This window comes from Populus nigra, chromosome 9, assembly GCF_951802175.1.
Source record: "Populus nigra chromosome 9, ddPopNigr1.1, whole genome shotgun sequence".
Classification (NCBI taxonomy): Eukaryota; Viridiplantae; Streptophyta; class Magnoliopsida; order Malpighiales; family Salicaceae; genus Populus; species Populus nigra.
In genome coordinates this window covers 15,188,654-15,204,094 of record NC_084860.1, presented here as the reverse complement: position 1 = coordinate 15,204,094, position 15,441 = coordinate 15,188,654, and the positions used below count along the sequence as shown (strand labels likewise).

General features: G+C 33.6%; 2 protein-coding genes and 1 non-coding gene across 3 annotated transcripts; 1 reads left to right on the top strand and 2 right to left on the bottom strand.

The window, feature by feature from the left end:
* Positions 1-205: 205 nt before the first annotated feature.
* On the bottom strand, positions 206-278 carry TRNAA-AGC (transfer RNA alanine (anticodon AGC)). Its single transcript has one exon. It is a non-coding gene; the product is annotated as a tRNA-Ala (tRNA).
* Positions 279-1,287: 1,009 nt separating this feature from the next.
* Positions 1,288-2,279, bottom strand: LOC133703273 (21.7 kDa class VI heat shock protein-like). Its single transcript, XM_062127736.1, has 2 exons — positions 1,904-2,279; positions 1,288-1,687 (listed from the first exon to the last, which is right to left on the bottom strand). The coding sequence occupies exons 1-2, from the start codon at positions 2,208-2,210 to the stop codon at positions 1,386-1,388; spliced, it is 609 nt and encodes a 202-aa protein (XP_061983720.1). The 5' UTR covers positions 2,211-2,279; the 3' UTR covers positions 1,288-1,385.
* Positions 2,280-9,060: 6,781 nt separating this feature from the next.
* Positions 9,061-15,422, top strand: LOC133702647 (formin-like protein 5). The gene is made up of 7 exons (XM_062126953.1): positions 9,061-9,974; positions 10,971-11,685; positions 11,772-12,495; positions 12,581-12,780; positions 13,124-13,359; positions 14,041-14,917; positions 15,054-15,422. Exons 1-6 carry the CDS (start codon positions 9,798-9,800, stop codon positions 14,905-14,907), a joined length of 2,919 nt encoding a protein of 972 aa, XP_061982937.1. The 5' UTR covers positions 9,061-9,797; the 3' UTR covers positions 14,908-14,917; positions 15,054-15,422.
* The last annotated feature ends 19 nt before the right edge of the window (positions 15,423-15,441 follow it).

Here is a 15,441-nt window from a genome sequence, read left to right as displayed (position 1 = left end):
CAATCTAAGGAAAACATTCGAATATTATTCGGGCTAATTAATAATGCCAAGACAAAAATCAAAACGTATAAAACTTTAATGGGCCTTCTCAAACGGATCTAAGCGAGCTTTGATTGAATCCATAATCATATTAAGGGCCCATTTCACGATCCATTAATTCATCGATTAGAATTTAGAAGAGATTGCTAAAAAAGGAAAGAGAAAATGGAGATGCGGGGTATCGATCCCCGTACCTCTCGCATGCTAAGCGAGCGCTCTACCATCTGAGCTACATCCCCTTGATGTTTTTCCATTTTAATTATATTTTATATATCATCAAATATACCTTAGATTCGAAAGCATGACTCTATGTTGCTTTCGTTTTGCCTTAAGACTACTCGTGCCCTGCAATGGACATAGACATGAACACTTGGACACTTCAATTACATGGAAAGATGAAAGAAATTTTGAAAAAACAGGCAAGTCAGACATGTATCAGTGTGTCGGATATAGGATCCCGGGTCCAAGCAACATTGCTATGTATATTATCCCTTCCCTGCTTATGTTTGGTTGCTTTACACTCTTGGCTGTCAGTTTGAATGAAACACCCATGCTTTCTTTAAGCAAAGCTTGGCCTCTGATGTCAGAGACAATCATTGGATTATGCTGGGATCTTTCCTCAATATTCTTCATCAGCACTCTTGATGACAGTTATAGGATATTTCAGCAAATAAAGGAGATTGATTTGGCTTTTGTTCGTTTCAACACAAGTATATATGTTACTGCTGAATCCAGTTGCTGATTTATTTTATCTGTTGATTTTCAGTTTTCGTAGTTTTCCCTTCCAGGAATTACTCAAATGCCTGACAATCTTTTTGGGACTCTGTTAATTAGTCTTAGTCTTAGCACCTTTCAGGTGAACAGGAGGTAAAGATTTGTCAGGCTTAGGCTTTTGCCTATTGCCCAGTCTTAATGAACCTCTCCCTTTCTCTTGATTTTTGGCCTTTTTTCTTTTTCTCTGTATGCTAGTAGTGAACTCTGCAGCTGGAAAGAAGATGAATTCTTTTTTGGTTATAATCCACTTCATGCCATCATGATCAGTCTCTTAATTCGTTGCTTGTTAGATCAGATGCTTGTAAGGTGGAAGCTGTCCAAAACCCATCATGTGAAAAGGAACCTTTGTTGCCTTAACAAGGGTTACTCAATAGTGTTTGCTCATGTTTCAAACATGATCCTTTGATGGGCATACCTCTACTCTCTTATCGCTAAAGGTTCGGCATAAATTATATTCTTACAGGGTTCTTGTCGTTTACACTAATGATGTAAGAGATTTCATTATGCTAGGAATCAGGAGTAACATTACCTTGTAAAGTTTAATTTCTTACATTCACAGACTCACTTAAAACTTACAGATGATCAGAAATTTTGGCCAGGATACCTTTTCCTGGAGCTGGAGGAGTATCAGAATCCAGAGAGCTCTTGGGAATTCTTACTTCTAGAAACATGTCATTACTCACATACGCCTCGGTATCTTTCCAATCAGCATCTCCTGGAAGCTCAAGCCTCCTTACATAACCATGTTCCCACCAGTTGCCACTTCTCCAGTCTTTCGTTTTCGACTGATCTCTTTTCGGTTTCCACTGACCACTAATTTCCATGATTTTCCCATTTTCGACAAAGAATTGCACGGTATTATTCTCCACTCCCGCTGTAACAAATCATAACATTTGAGAAAATTCAAAAGCATTCCTTAAAGGGAAAATTTGCTTCAGTTTAAACCTACGGAGTTTTGGCCTTATGTTCAAGTCTTCTGGTATAATCATATTTAAGCCTGTGACTCCTTAGGTTTTATTGTTTCCTTGGTTCATAATCATCATTTCAAGCAAAATTTTAAAGATGTTCGCGAATTGCTAAGAACACTTACCTGATAAATCAGCTTTTAGTACATAGGCATCATCTGTCTGAAACCAATCAATATTAGTCTTGCCAGAGCTCCGAAGATTAGATAACAAGACATCTGACTCAAACTCCCAAAGTGGAAAGGCATCTGAAGGATCGAAATATTTTCCAAACAATAATGGACTGAACAGTGATCCGTCACCAAAAATCTTATGCACTTCTGGACTTCCCAGGGAAAAGAATCTCTTGAACATGTCCTCACTTAATGAAACACTCCATTTGTGTGGAGTTTGATCTTCTGTGTGAACTTCTAGCTGTTTCCAACTTGCCATTACTAACTAGAGCTGAGAATTTTAAGAATTTTTCCTGGAGACAGTTTATACTTAATTGGCTTTTAGACTTCTTATAGTGTGAGAGCAGCCTTTTGAGAAAGCAAAGAACAAATTCCTTGAAAAGATTTGGAGGGCTGTAAAGCAAGAAGGAATATATTCCTTTCACACCTTGTTCAACAGTAAGAAGTAATGGAAGAGCCATGCACTGATGCCATGTGGCTACCCACTGAAATAAGCAAGCCAATAGATTATTTTGAAAGAACGGATCAGAGCTCATTTAGCCTTTAGAAGAGAATCTTCAGTAGTTTTCCAGGAACTATGTATACCCTTGCTGTCCACACAATCACAATGGCAGGACACTTCATCAGTTCTTTGTCTCTAGTACTTGTCACAATCTTGATGTGTTTGGCGAATGAAAAACCTGGATTTGAAACTCAGACGGTTTCTAGAGTACTCTAGGTAAACAACTTTTTGGGTCAAACTGTCACACTGCTCAGTAATTTTGTATATTTTGAGCTAAGGAGAAGAAGGAAAGTAACGCATAGATTAATTTTTTCCTTGGTCTACTAAGTTCATGATGCTTCAAGTCCAAGGCAAGGTGAAATATGCAGTCCATTGGAAGGATCCTGATTCCTGATCGCTGGTGAACTATTCCTAACCCTTATTTTGCAGCACCAACCACTCTGGTATTGTTTTTCACACAGGGAAGAGCAAGAATTCAACTATTGGTCTGCATACTGTTTATGTTTTAAGATTAGGCAAAAGAACAATAGTATGATTTGAATGTTAATTACACCATGATTTGTATGCAAAACACTGTTTTAATTGCATTAACATAGAATTTACGTAAATCCTGCGATAATCATATGCAAAATTTGCTTGATCCCACCAGTTTAAAGTTTGCTTTTTGCTGCACATTCTTCCTTTCATGCTTACAATTTTCATATCTCTAATCTTTCTTGTTTCAGTACCCATAATTCTATTGACTACTGTATTTGAGGCTTTATGCATTGCAATGCATCTTCAATGACATCCATGGGAGTTGCTTTTCTAAAAGCAGCATTAGTATCTGCTCTATAGATGCTTGAATTTCTAGTCATGAATATTGGGGCACAGGCAAAAAAGCTTGAACACAAATTACAGATGCAGTTATCTCTAAAGGCAAAGGCTAATCCTGTGTTGCCAATCTTAGACAAACGGAGAGGATAGGCTTGGAGGCATCTGCTGATGGATAGAGGACAAGATGATCCTGATCAGCTGTTCACCACGGCAGAAAATGCAGCAATTTGACACCTTCATTAGTTTGGAATCAAGTTACCGTGAAAAATACTTTAAAACTAATAGAGGAAAAAATCATGTGCATTGTCTAGGTGTGTCATCCTTGGCCTCCTGGTGTGGTTTCTTTCTTTAATCTTTTGGCAAATTTCTTACAGAACTGACATTGAAGTCAAAGATTAGCTCAAATTTATGGGAATTGAGTAGTTGGCCAGCAGCTGGCAATAAGTAATTCTGTTTGTTTTTGTGTTTTAAAAATGTATTTGAAAATTTTTATTTTATTTTATTTTATTTTAAATTAATATATTTTTAGTATTTTTAGATTATTTTGATACGCTGATATCAAAAATAATTTTTAAAAAATAAAAAAATATTATTTTAATATATTTTTAAATAAAAAACATTTTGAAAAATAACAGTAAACACTTCATAAATGTTTGGAGTGCGGTTGCGGTTGCTTTTTAAAGTGTTTTTCATGCCGAAATACATTAAAATAATATTTTTTTATTTTTAAAAAATTATTTTTGAGTTCAGCACATCAAAACGATCCAAAAAATACAAAAAAAAATTAATTTTAGCACAACAAAACTTTGAATTTTTTGAGAAACCGCATTATTAAATTGATTTAAATTTTTAATTTTTTTTGATGATTTTATTGTGGTGATGTTAAATATTTTAAAAAAATTATTTTAATATAATTAGAAGGAATAAACACTTTTCATCTAGAATATTAAACCTCTGTTTTCAAACGAGAAGAAAATTCAATGGAGCTTAGAAACATGGTCTGTGGAATAGAAAATACTCGGAGGTTTCCATAAAATCTTGCAAAATAGCAGGCGCCAGATAAGAGAGATTTGACACGTGGTGGACTTGGGTAACTGGGTTCTATACCCCCCCGATTATGTTACCCAACGAGGCATACAGTTTTTTAAAATATTTTTAAAACAATTATATTAAATTAATATTTTTTTAAATTATTTTTTATATTAATAAATCAAAATAATCTAAAAATAAAAAATAAAAAATTTATTTTTCAAAAATATAATTTCAAACATGTTAGAAAATAGGAGATTAAAGATAAATTTTAATTTGATTACAGGGAGCTTGAAGGGTTTGTCGACTTATATAAACTTTAGCTTATATTATTTTTTTTTAATAAAAATTTCAATTCTTTACTTCTCCTTGAATTGACAAAGCATGTAACGTTTGAGGAATGCTAAGCGATAGCCGTCAATGCTAAGCTATTTCTTTCCTTTTGCTCACAGTAAAGTCATCAACTGACCCGTTTGCTAGTGTGTTTGGGATTGTTTTTTAAAATAATTTTATTTAAAAATATATTAAAATAAATTTTTTAGTTTTAAAAAAATATTTTTGATATCAGTATAAAATGATCTAAAAATATTAAAAAATATTAATTTAAAACAAAGAAAAAATTTAAAATTTTTTTTAAATTTTTTTAAAAACGCTTTTGAAATGTAAAAACAAACAGAGTATCCTGTTGTGGTTGTCATAGTATAATTTTTTAAAATATTTTTTATTTAAAAATGTATTAAAATAATATATTTGTATTTTTAATAGTAGGATGGAAATCATAAAAAAATATTAATTTAAAATTTAAAATTTAAAAATTTGAAAAAACACAATTAAACACCAATTACAAAAACCTAACCAATTTTCTCTTCTGTCCTTGAAATGAAACCACTTCTTTAATATTGTATCCAACCAGTATGTGCAATCGAATATATGTATTACCTTTCTCTGCTAAAAAGAACTGACCTCCTCTATGTTGCTTCACTGTTCTCTCTCTCTCTCTCTCTCTCTCTCTCAACTTTATTATTTTTTCTCAATTCTTGTGTTTTTTTTAGCAATTATTTAGGTTATTTTGGACCAATCAAGATATTCATATCATGTTAAGACAATTTAATATAATTTAATTTTAAATTTAAATTAGATAACAAATGAAATTAAAAGTATTTTTTGTTAATTTTATCGTTAGATAATTTTTACTTGTAGTATAGTTATTTTTAGTAAGGTTGTCAATTCCGTTTTGGTAGGTGTTTTGTTTTTTCAATTAGAATTAAATGTTTCAGTTTCGGAGTGTTTCGGCATGTTGTTTCATGGTTGTACTGTTCATATATATAAATTCAACAAACATAATTCAAATTCAAGATAAATTAATTATAAATTATGCAATACAAATACTATGCCAAACAAATATAATTTTAAAATTTAAAATATTTCTAAATAGTCAAGATTAAATAGATCTTTAATTTAAAGTAATTCAACTTAAATAAAATATCAAAATATTATGAAAGTAAAATATTTTAACTCAAATATTTTAAATATAAAGTTAGGTCAATGTTATTAAGGCTAATGGAATCTAAAACATATATTGTTTTGCTCAAATTCCTACAAAGTATAAATATGAAAAAAGCAACATAAATATAAACTATATATATTAGTGATAAATCTAATTTTAAAAAATTAATATCATTGTTAATAAAAATAGTAATAATAATTTTCAATATTATTATTAATATCATTGCTATTGAAAATAGTAATGAAAAAGAGCTTTTTATACTTGGGTGGTTTAATTAATTAAATTAAATAAGGTTCAATTTGATTCAATAGCTTTTCAAGAGCGGAACGAAATATGTGAAATGAAACCGGAACATTCGGGTTGAAATTTAACTGAAAAATCCGGAACGAATCAAGATTTAAAATGAGATGAAAATTGTTTCGTTTTGTTTCGTTTTTTAAATTGGTATGTAATGTTTCAGTCATTTCAGATGAAATAAAACAGAATTGACAATCTTAATTTTTAGACTTATTAGATTGATAATATCACATCAAAATAATTTTTATGTGATTTAATTTTAAATTTAGATTAGATAATTAATTGAATAGAGAAGTTTCTTCATTAATTTTTTTATATATATTTTTAATTTTATTATTAAAATTTTTTATCTTTAAGTTATTTTTTAACCAGAATCATCTCTCATGATAACTTCAGCGTCATAATGGAGTTACGTAATAAGTTAGGTGATGACGTTTTTAAAGTTGACATCCTAAACGGGTTTATGTTTTAAATTGAATAGTCACATCACTAACCTTATAAAAATAAATGGTACCATCAAATCACTTGAAAACACTTCTAATCATAGTTTAGAGATGTATTCGGTTCAAGATCTCGATTTTAAATTTTAATCAGGTTATCAGGCTCATTGTTTTTTTAAAATTAAAATAATATTATTTTAATAAAAAATAAAAATCAACAATTTATAATATGATTTCTAACTTAGATTTTACCCGATCAATCACCGAGTTACATTATATATATTTTTTTTATTTATTCTTTAACCCAACTTGATTCTAGTTCCGAATTGGTCGGTACCCTTGCCAAAACCATGCTTGTAAGTTATTATATCAAAAACGAAAAACGAAGAAGCAAAACCTTTCTTATTCAGATATGCAATTAGTGTCATTCGGGAAAAAAATGAAACTTGTCAATCCAAGATTTTTAAGCATTTTGAGATTATGATGTCAAAAAAAAAAAAAAAGAGTTTCTTATTAAATGCGATGTTTTAAATTACTTATGCAATTTATCAAAGTGTAAGGAGAGTAATTCATGAGCTACTCTTCTTGATTTTTTTTTAAATAATGGGAAAAGAAGAAAATCAAATTGATGACTAAGTGAAAATAATAATAAAATCTATACATATCCGTAAAAAATAAAATAATATTATTAGTTACTCATTAAATACTGTAAAAAATAATCCGAACTCACGATTCTTTAAATAATTAATAATTTTGGATAGTATTTCTCAAGATTTACTATCTAGAAAACTTGATCAACAATATATCCCACCAAGATATGCAATTACAAAATTTAAAATCCATAACCCGCCAATATATATATATATATATATATATATATATATATATATATATATATATATAAAGAGAGTTTCTAACTTCGTATCTAAAACTTGAACTAATCTATTCTGTACAAGCCGTCGTTAAGGGGAGCAAAGTTCACGAGTAGGCAAGGAGAAGAAGCATACGAAGAAATGGAGGCAGAATCCATGATATTATTGGATTCTTAGGCTGCGTTTTTTTTTTTTTTATCGATTTTTATGTTTCGATGAAACAAACATAACAAAGTATTTAGTAATAAATTAATTGTCTTTTGTATTAGAGGCTTATTAAAAATTTAAGTTTGAAATGTAGTTTTTGTGAAGTAATTCTTATATATTTTTTTAATTAAGTTTTATAAAATTTTACCTTTTTTTTGCATTTTAAAAGCATTTTTTTAAAACATTAAAATTTATTTTACTTCAAATTGATATATTTTTAGTGTTTTCAGATCATTTTGATGAGCTGATATAAAAAATAATTTTTTTTAAAATAAAAAATATATTATTTTAATTCATTTTCAAGTAAAAAACACTTTGAAAAGCAACTGCAACTATACTTACACCAAATATTTTATATATGTTTTTTTGTTACACATAAATTTTAACCATAATTTTTATCAAATACATATCTAAATCTAACTAACTACAACTAATATTTTTTTTATATTTTTTTTAAATCACACCCACTTAAACTACTTTAGAAACAAACACGCTCAGTAACGTGGTCAAAACCGTGTTCAGTAAAAAGTTGATTTTTTTAAATGATTCTTTTATGTTTTCGAAATAAATTTTAAAAAATAAAAAAAACTATTTTAATTAATATAATAGCAAACATGAGTCCAAAGCAACGGCCAGTGGCAGATGCTGCTAGAATTCCTCACCATAAGAAGCAGGGGAAGCGGGGGGGTAGGTGGGCGACGTGTTGAATAACACGAAGAAGGAACCCACCCGTGAGCCCAACGAATCGACACCTGGCACTGCTGCTGCTGCTGCTGCTCTAATAAAAAAGAGACATCATAGAATTCCACTGTCCACACTCGGCATGGTATAATCCACACGCGTCGACATAAATTTCAAATTATTTAATTTGATACATAAAATGTTGGGTAAAAAAATTTGAAGATTAACCTATTAATTGCCACCTGATTATTTTCTTTTACGTTTATAAGTATTTTAGTGCGGACCACAACATAGACTTATGTAAGACATTGTTTGAGAATAAGATTTAAATAATTTTTAAAAAATAAAAAAAATTATTTTAATATATTTTTAAATAAAAAAATATTTTATAAAAAAATTATTATATCCTAATCACCACTGCTGATCATAGTTAAGGCAGTGTTTGAGAACACGGTTGTGGCTGTGTTTTCAAAAAATTTGAAATATATATATATATTTTTGCTAAAATTAAGTACGGTTTGTACTTTTTAGATCGTTTTGATGTGCTGATGTCAAAAATAATTTTTTAAAAATAAAAAAACATCATTAACATGTATTTCAGCACAAAAAATTATTTAAAAAGCACCCGCAATTATATTGACAAACACGCTCCAAGAGTCGACAATCACTAGTCAAAAGATTTTCAAAAAAAAAAGAAGGCTCGATTTCTTTTTCTAGAAAGAGAGAAGGATTTTTAAGTGAAAAAAACAAAATCTAGTATTTGGGTTATCCTGACCGCGTCCATCTATCTCTTCTTTCTCGCTCTTTCTATCTTTTAAGTTTTATCTCAAGAAGCCCACCAACATCAATCAACAAGTTTCAAAAGAATAAGGTTTCATTGCAATAAAAAAAGTGAAAATTTACGATTTTTCTTGAATTCTTTGTCAGCTCTTACTTTTCAATGAAACCTTATTGAAGAAAGAGAGAGACAAAAAAGAAAAATTCACCGTTTTCCAGGTCAACAACATTGTCTATTCATGCACAGCCGACGTTCCTTTTGAGCTTCATTTGATTGGATCTAGTCAAAATCTAACACCCTTTTGTTTTTCTTACCAATCTCCTTCACATTTTGGATTTTCTACGTATGTCACAGGTCCTCAATAAGGCAAAAACTTGTTCTATTTTTTTTTTCTGTAAATTCTTTGTGGGTTTCGCTATTTATGTTATTTGATTCTATTTTTTGACCTGTTTGAGGAGATATATTCTGAGTCTTGTTCGGTGAATTGAGTTTTGATTCCAAGTTTGAATTTTTAGGCAAAAACTTTATCTGGGTTTTTGAGAATTAGCATCTAGATTTTGGTGGTTGGGTTGTGTCAAGAGGTTTGTCCTGATAAAAGTTGAATTCAGTCAAAAGCTTGAAGCTTCTTTGGTTGGTTTTGTGTGTTTTGAAGGTGTTGTAAGGGTTTTGATCCTTCTACCAGGGGTTTAACTATTGATGAAATGAGAAGGATATTTCATGCTTACAAGGATGAATCAACAACAAGTGGTTCATAAGAAGTCAAGTTGTTTCAGTTTCTTGGTGATTCTGCTATGTGCAACGGTGGTGGTGAGCTTGGATTACAGAGGAAGGACAGAGGAAGTGTTTTTGAGGCAATTAGTTAATCCAGCAACTGGAGATGTAGATAAGGACACGGTAGGACTTTATACCATACGTACTCTTACATAATTATATTGCTTACAGTTAAATAAATTTGTGATAACAATCGAGGATATCGAGGTTCAAATACCCTTTTGCATGCTGATAGATTGTCAGTTGGGGATGTCAAACTGCTGTTTATGCCTCTTACAAACTAGAAATGAGAGTTATGGCGTGTATGGTTCATGGTTCAAAGGTTTAGATTCATCATAATTATGCAAATCGGTGTTAAATTATTTGTATAATATGACTATTGGCTGATAAATTTATGTCACAATGAGTTATACTTATGTAACATTTCATCGAGATGTATGATTTAACCTTGTTGCACCCCTCGTGAATCACGATCACAATACTGTTTACTCTCAGTCCTGAATTTCTTCCCTTTTCTTCTTTGTTTAGGGCCTTGTGAATTTTTTCTTAAATATTAATTTTGGGCACTGGAGGAGGGGAGGATCAGATGGAACAGTTGTGATTATTGAATTCTTTTGTCATATAAAAAGCAACAATAATTATTTTTTTTCTGAAAACTAGTCATTGTTGAAGATAAACATTGATCATTGATAAGATCATAATACCACAATAAACTTTGACCTGAGGTGTATTATGCACCATTGCATCCATGATTATATCCATTTTGCACATGCTTATGTCTATGCCGAAGTAGGGATATGCTCTTCCAAGTTCTTCCTTTGTACTGATTACGTTGTCTTCTCTCGCTCTCGCTCTTCCCCCCTGCAAATATGGCATAGCCTTCATTTGCTTATGTTCTTTTGCTTACTTATTTTCTTGTTCTTAATATGTGTGTGTGTGTGTGTGTGTGTGTGTGTGTGTGAGTGAGAGAGAGAGAGAGAGAGAGAGAGAGATGCAACCTCACATGTCTACTGGTTGTTCTTAATTCATATTTATATATGTCTGCTTCTTAATGTGCATCTGAAATACCAGTTCTTTCTCAAATGGGCAAATATTAGTTGAATTTGTTTTGGATTGCAGGCAGAGCTACTATGCATCATTTGCAAAGTAGATTTGATTCGTCTGAAGGAAGCTGGTGGAAATCCTAACTTCTTTTTACCAGAGGAAACATTTAGTGGGGCCGATGAACTTAGCTCAAAGGGCTGGTTAGTGGCAAAAGAAAACAGTCAGAGATTGATTAAAGTCCTGCATCCCCAGTTAAAGGAAACTCTTTTAGATTGTATAAGAAAGAACAGTTTTCTGTTCCATGTTTCTGGAGATGAAGGCGATGCAGATATTTATCACTCAACTTCTCCAAATTCGTTATTTCATAGGCATGCTGGTGCAAGAAGGAATTTGCTTCAGAGCATTGCAGAGGCTCCAGCCCCAGCGCCTGCTGTTGGATCCCTGATTCCTAGCCCTGCACCAGCTCCAGATCTGGCTCTTTCTCCGGTTTCCACTCCAAACCCTGCCCCTTCACCGCAGGAGCTATTTTTTCCTCGACTATCACCACCTCCTCTCAGTCTCAGCGAAAACTCTTCTGGAGGTCTAACTTCTGGTCCAAGTATTGAACCAGATAATGGAAAAAATAACAATAAAACAGTTCTCATTGCAGTACTTGTGACTGCTGCAGTGACATTTGTTCTTGCAGCATTGTTCTTCTTGTTCTGTACTGCGGTTTGTAGGAGAGGATCTGGTGCGGGACGAAATGATGAAAGGCCCCTTCTTAGCATAAGCTTAAGTGACTATTCTGTTGGTTAGTAAATGAACTGTCATATGTTTTCTTTTAATCTACAATTCTTTAATACAGTCCTGATATTGCTTCAAAATTTGATCTTCCAGGTTCCACACATAAAACTTTTGGTTTAGGAAATTCTATCAAAGAAGAAAAGCTCGGTCATCAATCTCTTGGTAATATATCAAACCATGAGAAAAGGGGATCATCTTTCGAGAGCAATTTTTATAACTCTGATGCTCAGAATGTATCGTTAGATGAAAGTCTGTCGTTAGGAGTTGTTAGTGGTGCTGCCAAATTCTCTACTGACAACAAGATGAACATACTTGTACCACCTCCACCAGGAAGGACAGGCAGCAACCCTTTTCTGAAGCCTCCCCCTGGAAGGGCAGAACCGCTTCCCCATGAACCGCCTGCTAATCTCAGGCCTCCTCCCAGTAGGGCTGGTCCTACTCCTTCCCCTCCCCCTCCCCCTCCTGCACCACCTGCCCCTGCAAAATCATCCAGTAGTGTGCCCCTTCCTCCCCGTGGTTCACCTCCTCCACCACCTATTGCTCCGGGAGTGAAACCTGGTCCACGCCCTCCACCACCTCCAACTGGAGGTTCCGCTCCTCGACCACCACCACCAATGCCCCCAGGTCCAAAGGCTCCTCGACCCCCTCTTGGATCAAAGCGTCCTTCCAATAGTGCATCTAGTGAAGGAGCTGGTTTGGGGGATGATGCTGATGCTGATGCTCCTAAAACCAAACTAAAGCCATTTTTCTGGGATAAAGTTCTAGCCAACCCTGATCATTCAATGGTTTGGCATCAGATTAAATCAGGATCATTCCAGTGAGTTACAATTTTAATTTTTAATTTTAATTTTGTTGTTCATGAATCTCTAAATAATCTTTGCTGCTGAATATGTTTTATACAGGTTCAATGAGGAAATGATAGAAACCCTATTTGGATATGCACCTGATAAAAACAAAAATGAACACAAGAAAGAGTCTTCTTCTCAAGATCCTTCACCCCAGTATATTCAAATACTTGATCCGAAAAAGGCACAAAATTTGTCTATTCTCTTGCGGGCACTGAATGTGACAATAGAGGAAGTCTGTGACGCACTTCGTGAAGGTGATCAACTCTCTTTGTTTCTTTCAGTAGACATACATTCATGGATAAGTTAAATTGCTCCATTTCCTAAGAATTTCAATTTATTTATTTGTTTTTTTTTTTTTTTTTTTTTTTTTGGGGGGGGGGGGGGGGGTTTACTTTGTGGTGGTTTTGTTTGTCCCGTTCCTTGTCTAGGAAAATCTTTTTACACACCATTCCTGTCTAGTATGGCTGCTTTTAATGATGGTGTGGCTGTGTGGATGGTATGTAATTACCCCATTTCATTGGTTGTGGAATTTGAGTTGCAATAGTGTCCTTTGGTTTTAATGCATCAACATATTCTAACCTCTGTTAGTTAATGCAGGAAATGAGCTTCCTGTAGAGCTTCTTCAAAATTTGTTGAGGATGGCACCCACAGCAGATGAAGAACTGAAGCTTAGGCTCTACAGTGGTGAACTTTCTCAACTTGGGCCTGCTGAGAGGTTCCTAAAAGCATTGGTTGACATACCATTTGCTTTTAAACGACTGGAAGCCCTGCTTTTCATGTGCATTCTACAGGAAGAGGTTGCTACCACTAAAGAGTCTTTTGAAACCTTAGAGGTACGAAAATGGATACTGTATTCTTTTCAGCACTTGGTTTAATTCTTGCTTGTAAATGTTGGTTGTCATTTTTAACACTGCGTTGGAGATATCCATGCTCATGGTCTGATGATGAACTTGATAGTTGCACTTTTTCTACATATGGGGAAGCAGACCGTTGTGGAGCTTCATGATTTTGGAAAGGCATGCCAAATTGTGGAGATGTATTTTAAAAAATCTTTAAAATATTACTTAGAAAAGTTTTGGTGGAGAGCCACAACAGTATTTTTTGCAAAAAAAAAAAATTGCATATTGATATCAGTTTGGTGCCTTGTATCGGTTTCCCTTCATATGTGACTTGGAAAGTGCATGCATCCCTGCTAATGCATAGAGCGAAAGAGACCAGCCACTTATTAGACATTAGAGGATGGGTAGGATATGATAGAAAAGATAGCATTTGTAGAATACTGACTTAAGTTTGGCTTTTAGAACGTATGCATGTTCTTGCATATAAGATGCCTGGCTGTATAAAAATATTCCTACATTTGTAAAATCTGAATATACTAGCATGTAGAGGTGGTCAGTTTCTCTTGGTTATGATAAAGTCCCCGCATCTCACAATGGACTCTCTTTTCTGGCAATTTCTTGAATTTCTCCACTTGCCAAAATCTAATGCGATGCCATCTCCATCTAATATGGCAGGTTGCTTGCAAGGAACTCAGAAATAATCGGTTGTTCCTCAAGCTTCTAGAAGCTGTTCTTAAAACAGGCAACCGAATGAATGATGGAACATTTCGTGGTGGTGCACAAGCGTTCAAGCTTGACACACTTTTGAAATTATCTGATGTAAAGGGAATAGATGGGAAGACTACTCTCTTACACTTTGTTGTTCAGGAGATAATTCGCTCAGAAGGTGTGAGAGCTGCTCGTGCTGGACGAGAGAGCCGGAGCATCTCCAGTGTCAGTGTAAAAACAGACGATCTCCTTGAGGACATTTCCCCTGATACAGAAGACAACTATAGCAGTCTTGGTCTTCAGGTTGTTTCTCAATTGAGCAGTGAACTAGAAAATGTCAAAAGAGCAGCGGTTGTGGATGCTGACAGCTTAACAGGATCTGTGGCTAAACTTGGGCAGTCAGTGGTAGTAACCAGAAATTTCCTGAATAAAGACATGAAGAATTTAGAGGAAAATAGTGGATTCCATGAAACATTAAAAAGTTTTGTGCAGAATGCTGAGGTTGATATCATGTCGCTTCTGGAAGAAGAAAAAAGAATTGCGGCTCTGGTGAAGAGCACTGGTGATTATTTCTATGGGAATGCCGGGAAAGATGAGGGTTTACGATTATTCATCGTTGTACGAGACTTCTTAATAATATTAGATAAGGTATGCAAAGAGGTGGGAGAGGCACAAAAGAGGTCAGCAAAAACACGGAAAAAAGAGGCGTCAACTGCATCATCTCCCTCTCATAAGCACCAGCAACCCTCGCCTGATATTCGACAGCGGCTATTTCCAGCAATTGCAGAGCGACGAATGGGAGATTCTAGTTCCAGTTCAGATGACGAGGGTTAATCTGAAAGAGGTAAGCTAAGACCCTATCAATAATTAATTTGTGGTTTTCCCATTTAGAATTTATACAAACACACACAAATTAACGTTATTCTGTGAACTTCAGATTAATGTAGAAATTAAGGAAGTCCTTCACTTGTGTTATCCAGGTTGCTGATATCATGGGAGTGTAAATTACCCTTCAAGTCATTTGGTGGTGGTATCCACATTTGGAGGGAATCGTGGGGAATTGCACGAAAGCTGCCAAATTGCGTTCACACATGGAGACCAAATTGCAATTTCAGCAGATGGATTAATGGAGCTGAAAACAGATAGTAAATTAAGCCAGCAATTTCAGTCGGGGCTCAGTGGATTCACATTTCAAAATCCCTTAAATGTATTAACTTGTGCGTTGGTAGCAGTTAGGTGTTTATTCTTCTTCCATTTGAAATTCTTTGTTCAAACAAGATTGATTCTTTTTGTAGAATTTGGATGTCAATAGGGGAGCAATTAGATTGGAAATTACAATCGCATAAAAACAGTTGGTTTCTCCTTTGA